The sequence below is a fragment of the Tachypleus tridentatus genome, unplaced genomic scaffold (assembly GCF_004210375.1).
Source record: "Tachypleus tridentatus isolate NWPU-2018 unplaced genomic scaffold, ASM421037v1 Hic_cluster_2, whole genome shotgun sequence".
In the NCBI taxonomy this organism is placed as follows: Eukaryota; Metazoa; Arthropoda; class Merostomata; order Xiphosura; family Limulidae; genus Tachypleus; species Tachypleus tridentatus.
In genome coordinates, this window is record NW_027467782.1 from 50,390,498 (window position 1) to 50,406,991 (window position 16,494).

General features: G+C 31.4%; 1 protein-coding gene across 5 annotated transcripts in view; it reads left to right on the plus strand.

The window, feature by feature from the left end:
- Positions 1-601: 601 nt before the first annotated feature.
- The window catches only part of LOC143243081 (guanine nucleotide-binding protein G(q) subunit alpha), a 42,098-nt gene continuing 26,205 nt past the window's right edge, over positions 602-16,494 (plus strand). Inside the window, exons 1-6 of one of the 5 annotated variants that reach the window (XM_076486815.1) lie at positions 602-930; positions 1,163-1,325; positions 3,843-4,027; positions 4,835-4,989; positions 14,784-14,912; positions 15,429-15,558. In XM_076486815.1, the coding sequence (XP_076342930.1) occupies positions 1,187-1,325; positions 3,843-4,027; positions 4,835-4,989; positions 14,784-14,912; positions 15,429-15,558 (738 nt within the window). In that variant the 5' untranslated portion in view covers positions 602-930; positions 1,163-1,186. Of the gene's footprint in view, positions 1,326-1,707; positions 1,840-3,842; positions 4,028-4,834; positions 4,990-14,783; positions 14,913-15,428; positions 15,559-16,494 lie in introns of those variants that run through there. The other 4 variants (XM_076486817.1, XM_076486816.1, XM_076486818.1 and 1 more) reach the window with 4 other exon arrangements.

Here is a 16,494-nt window from a genome sequence, read left to right on the forward strand (position 1 = left end):
GAACTATTTGTTTGTTTTTTGAATTTCGCGCAAAGCTACTCGAGGGCTATATGCACCAGCCATCCCAAATTTAGCAATGTAAGACTAGAGGGAAGGCACCCACCACGAAATCTTGGGCTACTCTTTTACCAACGAATAGTGGGATTGACCGTCACATTATATAGCCCGTGAACAACGTTTCGACCTTCTTTGGTCATCGTCAGGTTCGTTCCTCTACGTAAAATATTTTCTCCACCCAAACGAGCCGTTTTTACATATATATTGAAACAAAATGTTTAATCAACCGTTCTCATATTTTAGTATTACATCCACTGTTCAAATTTTGGTTAATGTAGCTCAAAGTGAAAAGTCACCGCTTTAATGATAGCCAAAATTTGAAAAACGTCAAACTTCGAAAACAAATTGAAATGAACAGAAAACAATGGCAACTAAACTTACTTTTTCACAGTTAAGAATTGTTTGGTGTATATTTTGGATTTGGATATTGCAAAAGTCAAAAATATTGCGGGGAGAAATTGCTATCTCTGACTACGTTTTTAGTTTAAACCGATAATATCAAACATTACTACCGTTAATACGAATGTGTCAAATTATATGAGATTGACTGACCCTCTTCTCAAGCTGTTAATATCACTAGGTTAAAGCTTGAAGCTTAAGGGTCTTATCATCAAATATTTCTTCTTTTGTAGAGATTATTTCTGCTTAATATTTTAATTTTTGGATAAAATATTTTTGCTTCACAAATATTTTGTGTAGTTATATCCATGCCAGTAAAAGCTTGAGAGAACGAAAATTTGAAAAGCGTGAAACTCCCAAATTTCTTGTCATCTGGTGAACTCGTATCACGCCACGCCCAGCAAGATAGAGGAAAGAGAACTTCATGCTGTGTAATTAGGGTTAAGACTGATATTGGGTATTTGCGGGTTATATGTATGTGGTTTTGCGAGTGATTTATTATATTTAACGAAAAAAGATATTTTTGTTGTGGTATGAATCAAAGTCTTATATTTTTCTTTTTGTTTAATATCTTATTTACGAATTGATCATAACATTTACATATAAGTATTCAATAAGCTTAAAATGTGTGTAGGCTTAAGCAGTAGAGCACTTTAGTAGTTAAATGGGTTTCACGTAGTTCACATACTAACTTTTGTAACGGCAGTTGTACTCATCGTATCGGGATTATATGCTAAGAAAATATTCGATCATGGCTTGTTGTCTGAGCGAAGAAGGAAAGGAGCAGAAAAGAATAAATCAAGAAATAGAAAGACAACTTCGCAAGGACAAACGTGATGCTAGAAGAGAGCTTAAGTTACTCTTACTAGGTTAGTGATTTTAGAGTTTTGCGTAATAATATATATATATTTTTTGTACGTATGTATTTACACTGTTAATGTTACTTGTAGTTGTAATGTTGGCCTGATTTTAGTCTTAGCTAAGCCTGCATAGTGTAGGCTTTATAATAAAATAACATCAGTATGGCGTGTTATTTTTATATTTTATTGAAGAAAACGTTTAACTATACCACTTACTAGTATTGCAAGTCATAGTGTAACCATGAGTAACTGTATTAACCACGTTATGACCGACTTGTTTTTAAATCGTTTGCTACCAGTACTCCTGCTATTACTAAACAGGTTAGTGGGAACTACATGTTGCATAACTTTGGGTAATTTTGGTTTCATTAGAATTAAACAGCTGTTCCAAAAAAGTTGAATGATTTATAAGAGTTAATAACTCCAGTATTAATGGCATTTTAATTTTGTTGTCAGATTCAAGTTATTTGGAACCTTATAGGTTGTGATCTACAAAATCATAAATCTACAAGTAATACGGTTTGTAAGTAGTTTAAGTGTCTTTTAAAATGCAGCTGGTATCTGTACAGATTTCATTGATTATTATAAACTGAACAGTCAAATAAACAGTATGCTAAGGATACTTGTTTTACATTTGGTAGGACGAAACCGGTTTCTCATGATAATTTTGTAACAATGTACATTTGTAATAGTTTCATTCATTATCCATTCAAACCATCTCAAAACTATATTAACTACATTTATTTTACTTCCATAACAAATGCTGTTTGTGATTCAGAATAGATGTAATTCTATTGACAAAACATTTTTTTTCATAGTCTGTTTCCTTTCATATTTTTATAAATGTCAACATTTTTATCCTTACAGGAGTTACTCAGATTTGTTTTAGTACTGCAAATTAAGTTTTAGTAGACATTTTAATTTCAAGTTAAAAAAATCTTTACCTAGTTCTGATTGATATCTCACGATACTCTATACATTATTAATAGGTGTGACCTAGAAAAAGTGCTTTATTTCTTTTGTTTTTGTAATCTTATAAGGCTATAAATATCCATGCCCATTGTTTCAGAACACTGCTTCTTGTTCAAGTTGTAGGTTTATAGTTGTCATATTGGTTACTTATAAGGACAAACATATAATCAGTTACAGGAGTGGATAATTATTGTATATTCAGCACTGTTTTCTTCAACATTCGATTACTACCATGCCTTGCATAATATTCAATTTGTATTTTCACTCAGAAGTTGCACAGAATTTTAAGTAAGATTTTTAATGACATTTTGTTGTCCATGATTTTCCAAATAAAAAGTAAAAACGCCAAAAGTGGAATCACGCAAAACCTCTTAACTGAATAGAAAAAGACATTTTTTTTCTGTTTTGCAAATAATGATTACATTAGTGAACTGTGAGTGTGTTCCAATGGCAAAAGGAAGGAAGAAGGTGGCTGTTGTTTGGTTAGGGAAGGTATTTCTTAACATTCAGGTGTTCATCATAACTTGCAATAATGTCAAAGTGATAGTATGTTTAACAGGTGGAAAAAACAACAACAAAACTCTCAGCATTCAAATACCTATCATAGTTTGCCAATATGATAGAATCTCAATCAACAGAATACAAGTAAACTTTTTGAACATTTTAGTACTGACTAAAGAATTTAATACAACATTGCAAGTTTTGTTACATGCCTTTCCTATGAGTAGGAACATGTTAGACAATCCAGGACATTGATTTATATCAATTTATTTGTAACTTAAATCAGGAATAAGTCAGTCATGTGCTACCCAAAGGAGTCTGTCTATGCTTGTAGTTACTAATTATACTATTCGTACCTTATTGTCAGAAAAGTTGTTTTGGTTTTTTTTTCTGTGAAGAACTGCACAAGGAAAGTGTTCAGATTGTGGTCTTTCATCATGAAGGATTACATGAAAAGATTTGAGTGATTATTTTGGGGAGATTTGATATAGAGAATAGTAATAATTGTAGAACAAATACTGAGTGAAATGAAGTTATGACACACCTAGGCAGTGTTTGTGAGAATAAATAGAGGTCATCTAATTGAAGGAAATTTGCAAGTGGGAACAGTATAAAATGTCATTGTTGCTGAATACTGAAGAAGTGATAGAATAGTGACAGAGAAAATATATGTAGAGAACTGTAACTGTTGATTCAAAACAGAATTTAATAATAGCCAGCATGCACAATAAAGTTCTTAACATAAAATGCTTAAGACATAATGTATTCTATTTGGATTTTGTCAGTAAAATATTACTTCTATTTCTGTTTTGGCTGAGTTGTACCATTTGACCCATGATGGTGGTAGGTCATTTAGTTGTGGGAAATATTGTGAAATTCTCAGTAAATGTTTTTTGTCTACTGTAATTATTGGATGCTAACTTGTATATTTTGTGTTGGTTTTGTGTTTACAATAGGCTTGTAAAAATTATTTTTAATGAATATTTTTATGACATGTCTAAAGCTTTTCTTGCAGTTAATTGTAAGTTTGTATGTATTTTTTTCAAACTACAGGAACAGGAGAATCTGGTAAGAGCACCTTCATTAAACAGATGCGGATCATTCATGGTGCTGGTTATTCAGATGAAGATAAGAAAGGTTTTATCAAATTGGTGTACCAGAACATAATGATGGCAATGCAGAGTATGATCAAAGCTATGGACTTACTGAAGATCTCCTATAAAGATCAGAATAACATTGTAAGTCAGGTTGTCCATGGTTTGAAAACATTAAATGTTATAAAAACAGCGTATATGTGCCTATTTTGTATATATCCTTGACCTGTAAATGTGACAAAAGACCATATTAATATTGTTGTTTTTGACAGAGGTTATATTATCTATTCTTAAAGTATATTTTTATTGCATGATTAAAATAAGAAATTATTAAAATATCAAGGATCTAATATATTTTGGAGTAAATAGAAAGTTTATGTACTTTTGGTGTTTTTATGAAAATGGAAATTTCTTCTTTTACCTGAATGTGAAAATTGTCCAATACTTTTTGTGAGAAGCATGTGGTATTAATATTTCTCTTCACATATGTTTTTTCATTTGCTTTAAGTGTTCTGCTATTCCATCAATTTTTTCTGATTACTTCAAAACTAGACTTGTATCAGAACTCTCACACATAATACAGAACTGTAATAGGTAGAGAATTCCTGGTATGTATTATCATTCGTACTCGTGGTTTGTGTTGATCTGGAGAGAGACAAAGATAGCCTTGTTTTATTGTTGTTCTTTTTTATACTGATCAAAACTTTCATAACATTTAGTTTGCCATTTGTGTAGTATTTTCTGTTTAATTTATGGATTTTCTTGCTTTTCATTACACTTTCTTATTACATGCTAATCATTGCAATTAATTAATTGGAGAACCACATAATAAATAATTATTATTGATGAAATATTTCTTATATTTGTTGTGTTAAAATTTACTATAGTTTTATAACATAGCAGTTGCTTTCTGTACATATTTATTATTTAAGGAATTATTTATTTTTTTAGGAAAATGCTGAATTAATTCGTTCTGTAGACTATGAAACAGTAACAACATTTGATAGTCCTTATGTAGAAGCAATTAAATCCTTGTGGGCAGATCCTGGGATTCAGGAATGCTATGATAGACGAAGGGAGTACCAGCTTACTGATTCAGCAAAATAGTGAGTGTTAACCAGAGTGTTGACTGTTGTACAATGTATTCTGGCTATCAAAGTAATGACATTTTAAACATAATCCATATTAGTGAAAAGTTGGTGTGTTTTCTTTACAATTTTATCACTATGTAATGTAAAGTATTTCAGCTGTATAGAAAGTTTCTTTAGAAATGTTTGTCTAATTTCAACTGATAATTATTTCTTTTGTAATTAGACCTAAAACAAAATGTTGTGTTTCTGGTTTCCTGACCCTAATAATTTTTTCAGTAAAAGATGATAAACAAATAAATTGAAATGAGTATTATTTTTTTTACTTTCCTCACTACCTTAGTTATGGTTACAGTGTTGAACCTGCTTGTGTGCTTTGTGTATAGAGAATGATACACAGTTCATCAGTACTTTCATTAACTCTGGTCCTTCTTAATATATCAACAATTAGTAAGATTATAAGTATATTGAACACAAAGAATGAGATTGTTTTAATTATCTTAATTAAATATATATTTTTATAATTGGAAGCTCATAACTAGTGAATTTCCTCATTTGCATGGTGGCAGCACAATTGTCCTTCATCTTGTTTGTTGTTGACTTCTCTGTATGCGGACTATTACTGGGTAAATACACAACATTTGGTCTTTATATGTTATATGTAACTTATTTAGGAACATGAAATAACTAATATATAAATACATTGTACGTATTGTATTTGTGTATTATGTCAATTTTTCTTTATCTCAAGCGAATCATGAAGTTTTAAACGGACGATAATATAGGCCTTGTTATTGGTTTCAATGTCATCTAGGCCTAAAAAATAAGTATAGAATACGTACATGACAAAACAAAACAATGTCAGTTTTATGGTGATAGTGAGCTTGTGACATTCGTTTATTTTTATGCTTACTAAGGCTAGGGTTTTGCCGTAGATGAGTATTCTAATTACGAAAATGATTAATTCATTGTAGCATGCCAGGGACAGATTCTACCAGGTACAGGGTCAACATTTTGTACAAACAGTGATGTGTGCAAATTTGTTGTGTATACTTTTAAAGATTTCAAAGTCATTCCAATCCAGAGAAATGAGATTTATTAGCAAAATGGTTTCACAATTGACAATATTTTAGGAGCAACATTTCTGCAACGTTCTTTTGGAAAAACATTTGTACAGGAACACAGAAAAATACAATTTTAATGATTACTAATACATGTATTGGTTAAGCTGTTTAGTGCTATTGTAACTGTATCTGTCACCCACAAATTATACAGTTATTTGGTATGCCTGGTTTAACTTTAGTATCCCTTGCTGATATCATCCTGTGTTCCTCCCCTTTAGCTTGAGCTTGGTCCATGGTCAGATACACAGGAAACTGTTCAGGGTGATTAAGGTAACATCTAGTTGTATGTTCACTTTTTTTTTTTAACTCAAGGTTTGAAAGTTTAATTTGAGCAGAAATTGTATGTTATGAGAAAGGTGTCATAGTGACACAACTTTGAAGTTATTATATCTCCACTGTTGCAGTTCAATTCATGTGTTTTGTTTGGCGAGCTGCCTTTTCCTTTGCTTCCAATGTCTGTGATGCTATCCACAGAAACACACTTGGAACTGCATTTGGTCACAAATGTTTTGCTTGAGGTTCATAACCTGAAAGAAAATTATTTATAAAAAATATGTATCACTAAAATCCACTTGTACGTGTTATGATGCTCAACTTGTCATGTTTTTAAATACTGACAACATAGGGTTCATATGAAATCATAAAGGCTCTAGAAGCATAAAAAACTGATTAGTGATAGTGGCAGGTGGTGTGTGTGTAGGTATGTGTTATTGTGCACGAGTGTGTGTGTGTTCCTTGACCCCTGTGGTGGTGGTTGAGGTAATAAGGGGAAGTAGTGGGTGTCTTTTTTTTTTTAGTATTGGAATTATAATTACCAAAAGATGTTTCACTTTGTACCAACAGATCATGGCATGCAATACAACTTGGTCTAGGGTCCCACATGTGAAACTTGACCTTAGAATCAGTTCTCCTGATGGCCAGAATCGAGTGTTTTTGAACACACTCTTTCCTTACTTGTATTAGATGGAAATCTGTGCCCACCATGATTTTTGCACAAAGGAACACAACATTCTGTTTGTGGCATACTGTTGTTTTCTGATAAACTGACATTGTCAAACACCGAAAACAACCAGACAAATGCAGAGACAAATATGGCGCTTAGACCTTCTTGATTGTGCTGCCACCCTGCGACTACATTAGAACTATGATATTAAGAGTTGACCATTGTAGTTACTCAGACTGAATATTTAAACTTTAAGTATAATCATAAACTCATTATGCAGTGAAATGTTTAAAATTAAAACTTGAAAAAATGGAAATACCTTTGAATTTTTCATTAAATAATCTCAACAATTTTCTTTGTTTATTTGTACTTTGAAGTTTACTTTTTTGAACAAAATTGTATTTTATTTTCCTATCCTTTAGCATTATTACTTATTGCAACACATGTCAATGAGCATTCTCAGGATATCCCTTGGCAACAACACTTTAGCTGTTATCAGGGTGTTGGAACATGTGACTACAACATTAAGCCTGAAAAACTGAGGCAGTTTGATTTATATTTTAGAAAATTATTAAACCTTTTCAACACACAATTAACTAAAATATAAATAAAATCCTAAGTAAAATTTAATTTTGCTATCTAACTAACATATATGTAGGTAAGAAATAATGCTAATGCACTAGCATGGACACGCAAGTAATAATGATGAAAGAAGCAATTGACAAGTTTTCTGTGTAATTCTCTGTGCCAGTTTGAAAATAACTGTTGAGAAACAGTATTTCAAAATGTGATATTTTCTGTTTGGTACAAATACTTAGCTCAACCAAGTATAATTGGTTGCTGTCTACTTGTAGAAGTATAGTATACAAAAAGAACTATTTAAACTACAAAAACAGTTTATTTAACAAAAAGACCAACTTTACAATGAATTGATCAAGGTGTTTGAAGAGGATTTGAAATTTTTCATCAGAAGGTAAATACTTCAAGTACCCATGGATATGAATTTAAAACCTAGAATTTCATAATGTATACATGTGTGTAGAGTGTTTTTTAAGACACATTTTTTATAAACCTAAGTTTATTTAATATTCTCCAAAAAGGTACATCTACTGTTTACTCTTTATTTAGAAATCAATTTCTTTCTACACTAATAAAGAAATTGATACCAGTTCAATGGTTTATAAAAAGAAATAAATGTATAGCTATATATGAGAAAATGAGGTAAACATATTTAAAAAAATTATAAAAAATATACAGTTGTGAAGAGTTGCTTTATTTTGTTACTAAATTGATACAAATGTGTAAGTAAAATGTATGTCAACAGCACAGTATTGCCACATGGTGACTACAATTATTTATAAACTTGATGCCAAAAAACATTCTGACAGAAGAGAACTAAGTCAAATATTATCTTGATGTGACCATGGTGTGAACATTATTGAAAACTAAATTAGATGTCATAGAAATTATAATATTAAAATATGGTATATTGAACAGTATGTTCCTGCTGAAGTATTAATACTTGGGCTACAACTTTGGTTTCTGTATGTCACTCTCTGTTTTTCTCTGGACTGCAATCTTTCTTGCTTGGGATGAAAACAATCTAACACTTATAAAGCTAATTTTGATGCGCATGTACTATGTTTTAAGTCTAATAATAGTTTAATAAATTTTCTATATCTGATATCTTTTCAGGTTATGATAAATACTCTATGGTGTATGTGACCAACTAGCACACACTTTTGCATGATGTAAGACAGTCTTATGTGCCTCCTATCCTTCTTATATTTGAGCAGTTTGAGAGCTATATTGAGCATCATCATGAAAAACATAAGACATAACCAGTGGATATCTAGTCTTGTAACAAGAGAACTGTATCAAACCACCATCTCTTCGATTCAGTCTGACAGGTTTCTGATCATGTTTCTGTGTGCACTGTCATAAAGCCAGAACTGACTTTCTCTGGTTGAAGTTATGCAAAGCCCTGATGTAGTTTTGCATGAAATTCTAAACAAACAAATTAATGCCTAGATTCACCTTTTATGAATTCCTTGAGAACTTGCATTTATTTTCCACTATTGATTTCTTTTGGTACTTTTCAAGTGGAAATGGAGTTACAGTAGTGTGCATTCTTAAAATTACAGATAATCACAAAGAAGTATACAAAATGACCCAAGTGGCCTGTATTATACCCTGCATCAAAACCTGAATTCCACACTAGACTTTGAGAAACAATTCCAAAAAAAAAGCTAAAGAACATTGTAGATGTACAACCATCAGTTGCTGACCTCATATGCAAATAACTCTTTCTTGATTCTTCTGCAGCCACACACACCACAAAATACAACATTGTATGAAACTTGTGTTGAGCAACCTTTGATGTGTTCTTTGAACAGATGGTAAACATTATAGAAAGTATTTTTGCAGCTGATTTATTTCACTAGATTTCATACAGCAGACATTTGACACATGTCTGGAAGGTAGATATCCAACAGTCTTCTCAGTATCCAATTATACAAAGTAACCCATACATACATTCAGCATATAATTTTAGAAGCAAATTTCTAGAGCAGTACAACATACAAAGAAGACAATTACAAGTTTTTCATCCTGATCAGTGCTATTGGAGTGCTCCACTGAAATATTGCTATGCTGTGTAACATAAAGACCCGCATGTTGTATTCTTTGCAGATGGTAAAGCTGAAGTGCCCTTGGGTGAAACCAAACTGTGCAATTTCTACAGGTGATGTGCAAGGTAAGAAGTCCTTTGGTCCTAGCTGATACAACACTTATTGTGGCATACTATAGTGTCCACCAGAGGGAAAGTTTTACTCTGACAGTGTATTTAAAGTGCTAGGTTCTGTTCATATATCTTAGTCTTTTTATCATGGAAAAGTGATAACTATCATCAATGACTTGCTATTTCAACCATCAAACCCATTTTGGCATGCTGTGAGTAATCTGAAGAAAGTTCAATAACTAGAAAACAAACTAAATATCTTCATATGCTATAGTGATTGAAGTATTTACTAAAGGAATATGTTGGAAACTGTTAAATGTTTCTTGATTTGTCTTTTTAAGTAACTGGACCTTTTTACTGTCAGATGTGCTCCAGAACAAAGTTGGTGTAACCCAGACAAGAGGGTTATATTTGTATTAAACCATGCACTCCAAAATTATGAGAGTAGTAGACAGGCTAGCAGTGATAAGCTTGAAAGTGAACTGGAAAAGTGTAACAGTATGACTGTTGTAGAGGCACGTGCAGCTAACAAACCTAACATTAAAGAAAAATGGCAAATCTAACAGATTCAAGTGGTTGAAACTGAAAGGTATATCTATACAAGTCTGTGAACCAGTCCCATCTGATGAAATTAATTATTTTCATCAACACCTGAGTTATCTGTTTCCAAGTTTAGATATTAATAAAATCTTGTACTAGCAAACTGAGAAATATACTTAGTAGATGGACAAGCACTGTCATTGAGATCACTATTCTGTTCAGTGTGGAAGTCATTCAGATTTGTGGCACCTCAAATTATGACTCTTACCATTGGTGTTGAGACCAAATGCTTGATGAATGCAAAGATTACAAGCCATAAAAAGAAATTTTTACAACAGTGTGTGACTGGTCAAGTTTTCATCATGGGAAGAAATCAACAAAGAAAGAAAACTGATTAGTATGCCAACGAAGTCTTAAGCAAAGGGCACACTTCAGTGTGTTGATTTGACTGTCTTAAAGGGTACCAATTGTGCATGCATATATTCTGCACAAAATACTTGATGTTTGGTAACATGTGAATGCAAGAAGCTATATGTGATTTACATCAAAATGAAATGAACAAAAAGACACACTGCACAAAATGCTCTGCTGCTGTCAGAGTATGATTACATCTGTAGTACTTAATCATTCCTGATAGCACCCTGTATGAAAAAGCTCTGGTGAGATTAGGTCTTGCCTGTGAGAATCCAAGACTTAAGTCTTGGTACAAGTTGGTGTTCCCTTTATGCAAAGACTGGGGATAAGGGGCTAGCTTCAGCTTGTAAAAGACTATTTAGGAAGCATTCCAAATAACTCTAGTAGAAACGCGTTTCTAGCTGTTACAACATTGAACTATATGACTTGTATCCATATAATTATGTTGAAATGATATCATGACATTTATATAATATGCTTTTTGTTGTTTAGTATTCAAGAACCCACTTAACCTGTTTTTGTCATTTTCTTGGTGGTATTATTATTATTATACACCAAGTGAAATGGACAACATAAAATTTGATCAGAAGAAAATAAAAACAAAAGAAACATCTTACGCTACATAGAAATTTTGGACATATAACCTGAGACATGCCATTTTTTTATTAATTTATTAACTTGTTTATTGGTAAGTAATGTAATAATACAAATTATTAGTGTTATTTGCACCAAATTGAGAAGTGATTTAATAGTATCACCAGAAAAACTGGATACCATTTTTAAAATTGTACAGTTTAGCTTTCCTACACTATACTTCTGAAAATGTTTTGCGTTTTCTGTTAATACCATTTTTCTAAGGATCATTGTTGGAAGTAAAGTTAGTTTTTAAAACATATTCAGTGATACACTACTTGAGTAAGGAAATGCATTATGCTAATATAATAGTTTGATACAAGCCCTATCTATAATTTTGGGGTTAAAACATCTAGATAGTGCTATGTTCTTTAGGTAGTTAAATTCAATATGTGTCCTCTCTGTAGGTGCTTAGTTATGTGGCAGGATTTATGTAGGTGAAGTGGGAAAATATTTTCTGTCATAGGTGGGATAGATCTGTGTGGTGGCAAAATGGGGTTTCCAGTATATTCTTATGGAAACTGTTATTTTCTTTTTTACATTCACATCTAAACACTGTGTTCATGTGTTAAAATTATGACAGTGGTTCTTAATGTTTAATAATTCAATAAAATTAAGTAGCATTTCTGTGGGTTGTAATTAGAAGTCTGTTTCTAGCACACAGTTGTGTCCATTTCTGTGGGTTGTAATTAGAAGTCTGTTTCTAGCACACAGTTGTGTCCATTTCTGTGGGTTGTAATTAGAAGTCTTTGTTTCTAACACACAGTTGTGTCTTTTAGGTAAAATAAACTAGGGAAATTGTTAATATATATGATTTACATGCATCTTGCCAAATCTTCTTAACATTTAACAGTTCTTTTTAGAATTGTTTTTCATTAACACACGCCATACATGTCACTTATGCATTTCTAATACAAACTTTGAAAATTTAGATTGTTAATTTTTATTTCATATTGCTGAACTTCCGAACTCTTCTGTTTGAGTGAAAAGCTTTTTCTATTGTATGTAAATTTAATATGTTAATATTATCCAGAAGATAACTTTTCCAAACAAATTTTCTGTTGGCAAAAAATAGTTTGATAAATTATTACTATTCCAAGTTAAAGTAACCCTTAAATTTCTGTGCCCAACACATTGCTTACAAATATTATGACATCTACACAACACTCTGCATTTAAAACAAACTCTTGAACTTTTTTTTTTCACAGTCCATCATGTCCTAGCCACTCTACACCTTGAGGCACATCCCTTCATTTGCCCACACAGAGATGTACTCTTCATTTTTGCCCTTCTGACTCAGTCTCACATTTTCCAAGTGAATATACCTGATACAGGAGTGGTGTAGTCTTCCATGTATCACCCTTGTATGTGGGGATACTTTTGAAGAATGTTTTTCTTTTCTCCTTGCACCAGTCCTTCCACTTATTTAGTGTGGAATACTAGTTATGTATGTGAGCTGAAGTAATGTATCTTATCAGAAGTTGTAATTTTCATACACTGAAAATACATTTCCAACGGGTATTACTTCTGCTCACATTTTGCACTCTATTTATCTACTGTCTATCAGTGCCTTGTTTTCTGCTTGAACTTGAAGTAGCAGTAGATAGATTAGGATAGGGAGAGTCAGCTGTGTGCAAGGTGCATATGTTGGTGGAGGTTTGTCACATGATTCTTTGCATGTGTGAATCAGTTAAACTATCTGAACCAAGAAGGTATGTAGAAATAAAAGGCTTGTGGCATGCAAAAGAAAATTAGGTAAATAGAGAGCAGCACTGAATGGGAAGAGATATCAATTTGGTTTGCAGAGCTATTTCACTCTATCTTTGCTTAGTATCTTGCTTGTACATTTTGCCCTTTTCCTCATTTCAAGACAAATGTACTGAAGCTGGTTGGATAAAGGTTATTGTAACAGAAAGTATTTTATCATGTGAAAGATATTTTGCAACTAGTGTGTTAAAGCATTAAACAGAGAGAAGAAACAGAATAATCTAGAATTATTAAGGTTGTTCACCATAAAATTAGTTGAGGTTTCTGTTTTAACTTTGAAATAAAAAAATGGTGATTGTGGTGCTTGATATTTAAAATATTTAGAGCACTGTGAGCAGATGTATTAATCATGTTTTTTATCTCTTGCTATTCAAGGAACATTAAAATTATATCAGTTTTTCTACAGTTTTCAGATAAATTAGCTAATTCCATGGAATGATTTGAAAAAGTAAATTAACTGTTTTTTACATTCATTAACAAAGGTTAGATATGCATCTTATAATGATTATAACTTTAAAGAAAATGACTTTTAGAGATCATACTCTGACTGAAGAGTAAATGAAAGGGTAATTTAAATTTATTTTGTATTTTCTCTGGTTGTTACAAAGATGGTCAAATGAACTGAGCCTGTAGAGTGCTAGGTTTGCAAAACTAACAGATAAAATACAAAGTTTTAGTGACAAAACTTTTGATATTCAGGTAGAAAGTTCTAAAAGTGTTATTCAAACAAAATTTGAATACTGTAAGATGAAAAGGTACATTTTTAACCTTATCATAAAAATCAACTTACACTCAGACTAGTAATAGTCTGGGTTAGTCTTTGAATCGATAAATTCCAAAACAGGCTGAGCATGGCCAGTGGATAAGGCTTTTGATTCATAATTTGTGAGTTGTGGGTTTGATTCCCTGTCATGTCAAACATACTCGCCCTTTCAGCCATGGTATTGTTATAATGTGATGGTCCCTCTCACTATGCATTGGTAAAAGAGTAGCCCAAGAGTTGGCAGTGGATAGTGATGACTGTTTCAGAAACAAAAACAGATTCACAGGTAAATATTTAGTAAAAACTCATTTTTTTGTACAAAAATCTTTTATAATGCTTATTAAAAACTTGTCAAATGTTGTGAAGTTATTATTAAATGTTATAATTTTCATACTTTTATAGTTGTTCAAAATGACCAAGCCCATATAAAGAGTAATTAATATAAACTGTAAATCTCCAGTGGTTCACTGAGGTACAGTGTGGTACAATGCATCACACATCATCACTGTATAAATGAGGTGATACTGCTTTTGTGTTTCCTTTTGTTAAAGCTGTTAACAATGATGCTGGAATAGTTTTCTAGTATGATCTGAAGTGAGAGATAATGCCCTCTTAGGGGTTGACTATTAAGTTTTCCTCCTATTCATTCCCATAATACCTAACTGTATTTTAAAAGTAAATATCTTTAAATTAGGACATTTTAGCTTTCTGATTTCATTAACAAACTTGTTGCAAACTTCAGTGATTTTCTCACAGGAAGTGTAAGATAATATTGTAGAAGAGTTACAACTTCCAAATATATAATAAACATTTTGATTTCAATAATTTGTACAATTTTTTTTAGGTTCTTCTTCTGGATAAAATTAATTTTCAAATACCATGTTACAGTTATCTCAGTGACATAGACAGAATAGCAACCTCAGATTATCTTCCAACCCAACAAGATATTCTGAGAGTCCGAGTCCCTACAACAGGCATTATTGAATATCCCTTTGATCTTGACTCCATTATCTTCAGGTTAGTACATGATTTGTAAAGATTAGTAGTCACACTAAAAATAAATATTTAAACGTGGGTCAAAATATTTAATATTAATTGTTGTATATTTTTATTTGCTAGCACTTTGCGATAGTAATTTCTGTATATATTCATATTTGAAATACTGTAAGAGTTCTTATGGTAGTTGTATTAAGTTTCTTGTTATCCAGCTTAAAAATATACAGTTTTCTTTTAATTTTAGCAAACCTTAATGTTAAAACAGAAAAGCAACAAAGCATGAAACTAATCCAAAATATAGTATGTCAAAAACTTGCCATAAACTACATAAATAGGCTTCATTTTTAAGCTGAGAAAAGAAAAATCAGTTACAACAATGATATGTGATTCTTGCATCTCTTTTTTTTTTCCACCATAAGTTCCTAAGAAATGTATAGACAGTAAATACTCAGTTGAATTTTCTTTCTAAAAAGTTTTATATTTTTTGAAAATATAAAAATGTTTTTTGAGATATTTGTTTATGCTCTTATAAATTAGAATGGTTGATGTTGGTGGACAGAGATCTGAAAGAAGAAAGTGGATCCATTGTTTTGAAAATGTCACTTCTATTATCTTCCTTGTTGCCTTAAGTGAATATGATCAGATCCTTTTTGAGTCTGATAATGAAGTAAGTTTGAAAGACAAAAGTTGTTTTGTTTCTCAAGTGTATTGAATTTGGAAGTGCTTCCTGTAAGATTTTTTAAAGCTCAAATGGCTGAAATTAAAAAATTAATGCATGTTATTCTTTTGTTTGCAAAAGTTCATGTCCAGTGATGTTGATAAAATATGTTTTATTTATGTATTTTGATAAGATTGTAATGTATACATTAATAAAACATATTAGGCACATCAAGGAACAATTTTGTTACTACAGCTATATAAGTATACAATAATCACTTTGAAAGCTAAATTTATTCTTCAGTTTGATATTTTTGTATGTTTACCTTCCTTCATTATTTCAAGTCTCCTTTCAGATGTACTTTAGCATTCAACTGAAATATACGACTTTTAAAGGAAGACTGTATCTATACTATTGTAGCTTTGAGAACATTATTCATTTTTTACTTTAACTGTTGCTACAGTTTTTGATTTACTATCTGTAAATAGTAATAAATTTACATCATAGTTTAATATTTCAATTTTCAGATGTGATATAGGAGTATTAGTTTATTTCACTTTTTCTCTACACGGACAAGTTAGTGTAACATGAATACATTACCAGCTGATATAACATATTTCATGTAGGAGTGGTTTGTGTTTGTAGAACTGTAATTATCAAAACATTTACCAGTTGAAATTAGTAAGGAATTACTGACGTCTGATTTTTTTTAGTTGTAAACTTCACAATTACATGTTACATAAAGTATTATGCTTTTTTTGTATTGTAGAAATACATGATTTCACAGATACTGTTGTAGAAACAAACACACACACTCTGTAGAAATACATGATTTCACAGATACTGTTGTAAAAACAAACACACACTCTGTAGAAATACATTTCACAGATATTGTTGTAAAAACACACACACACACTGTAGAAATACATGATTTCACAGATACTG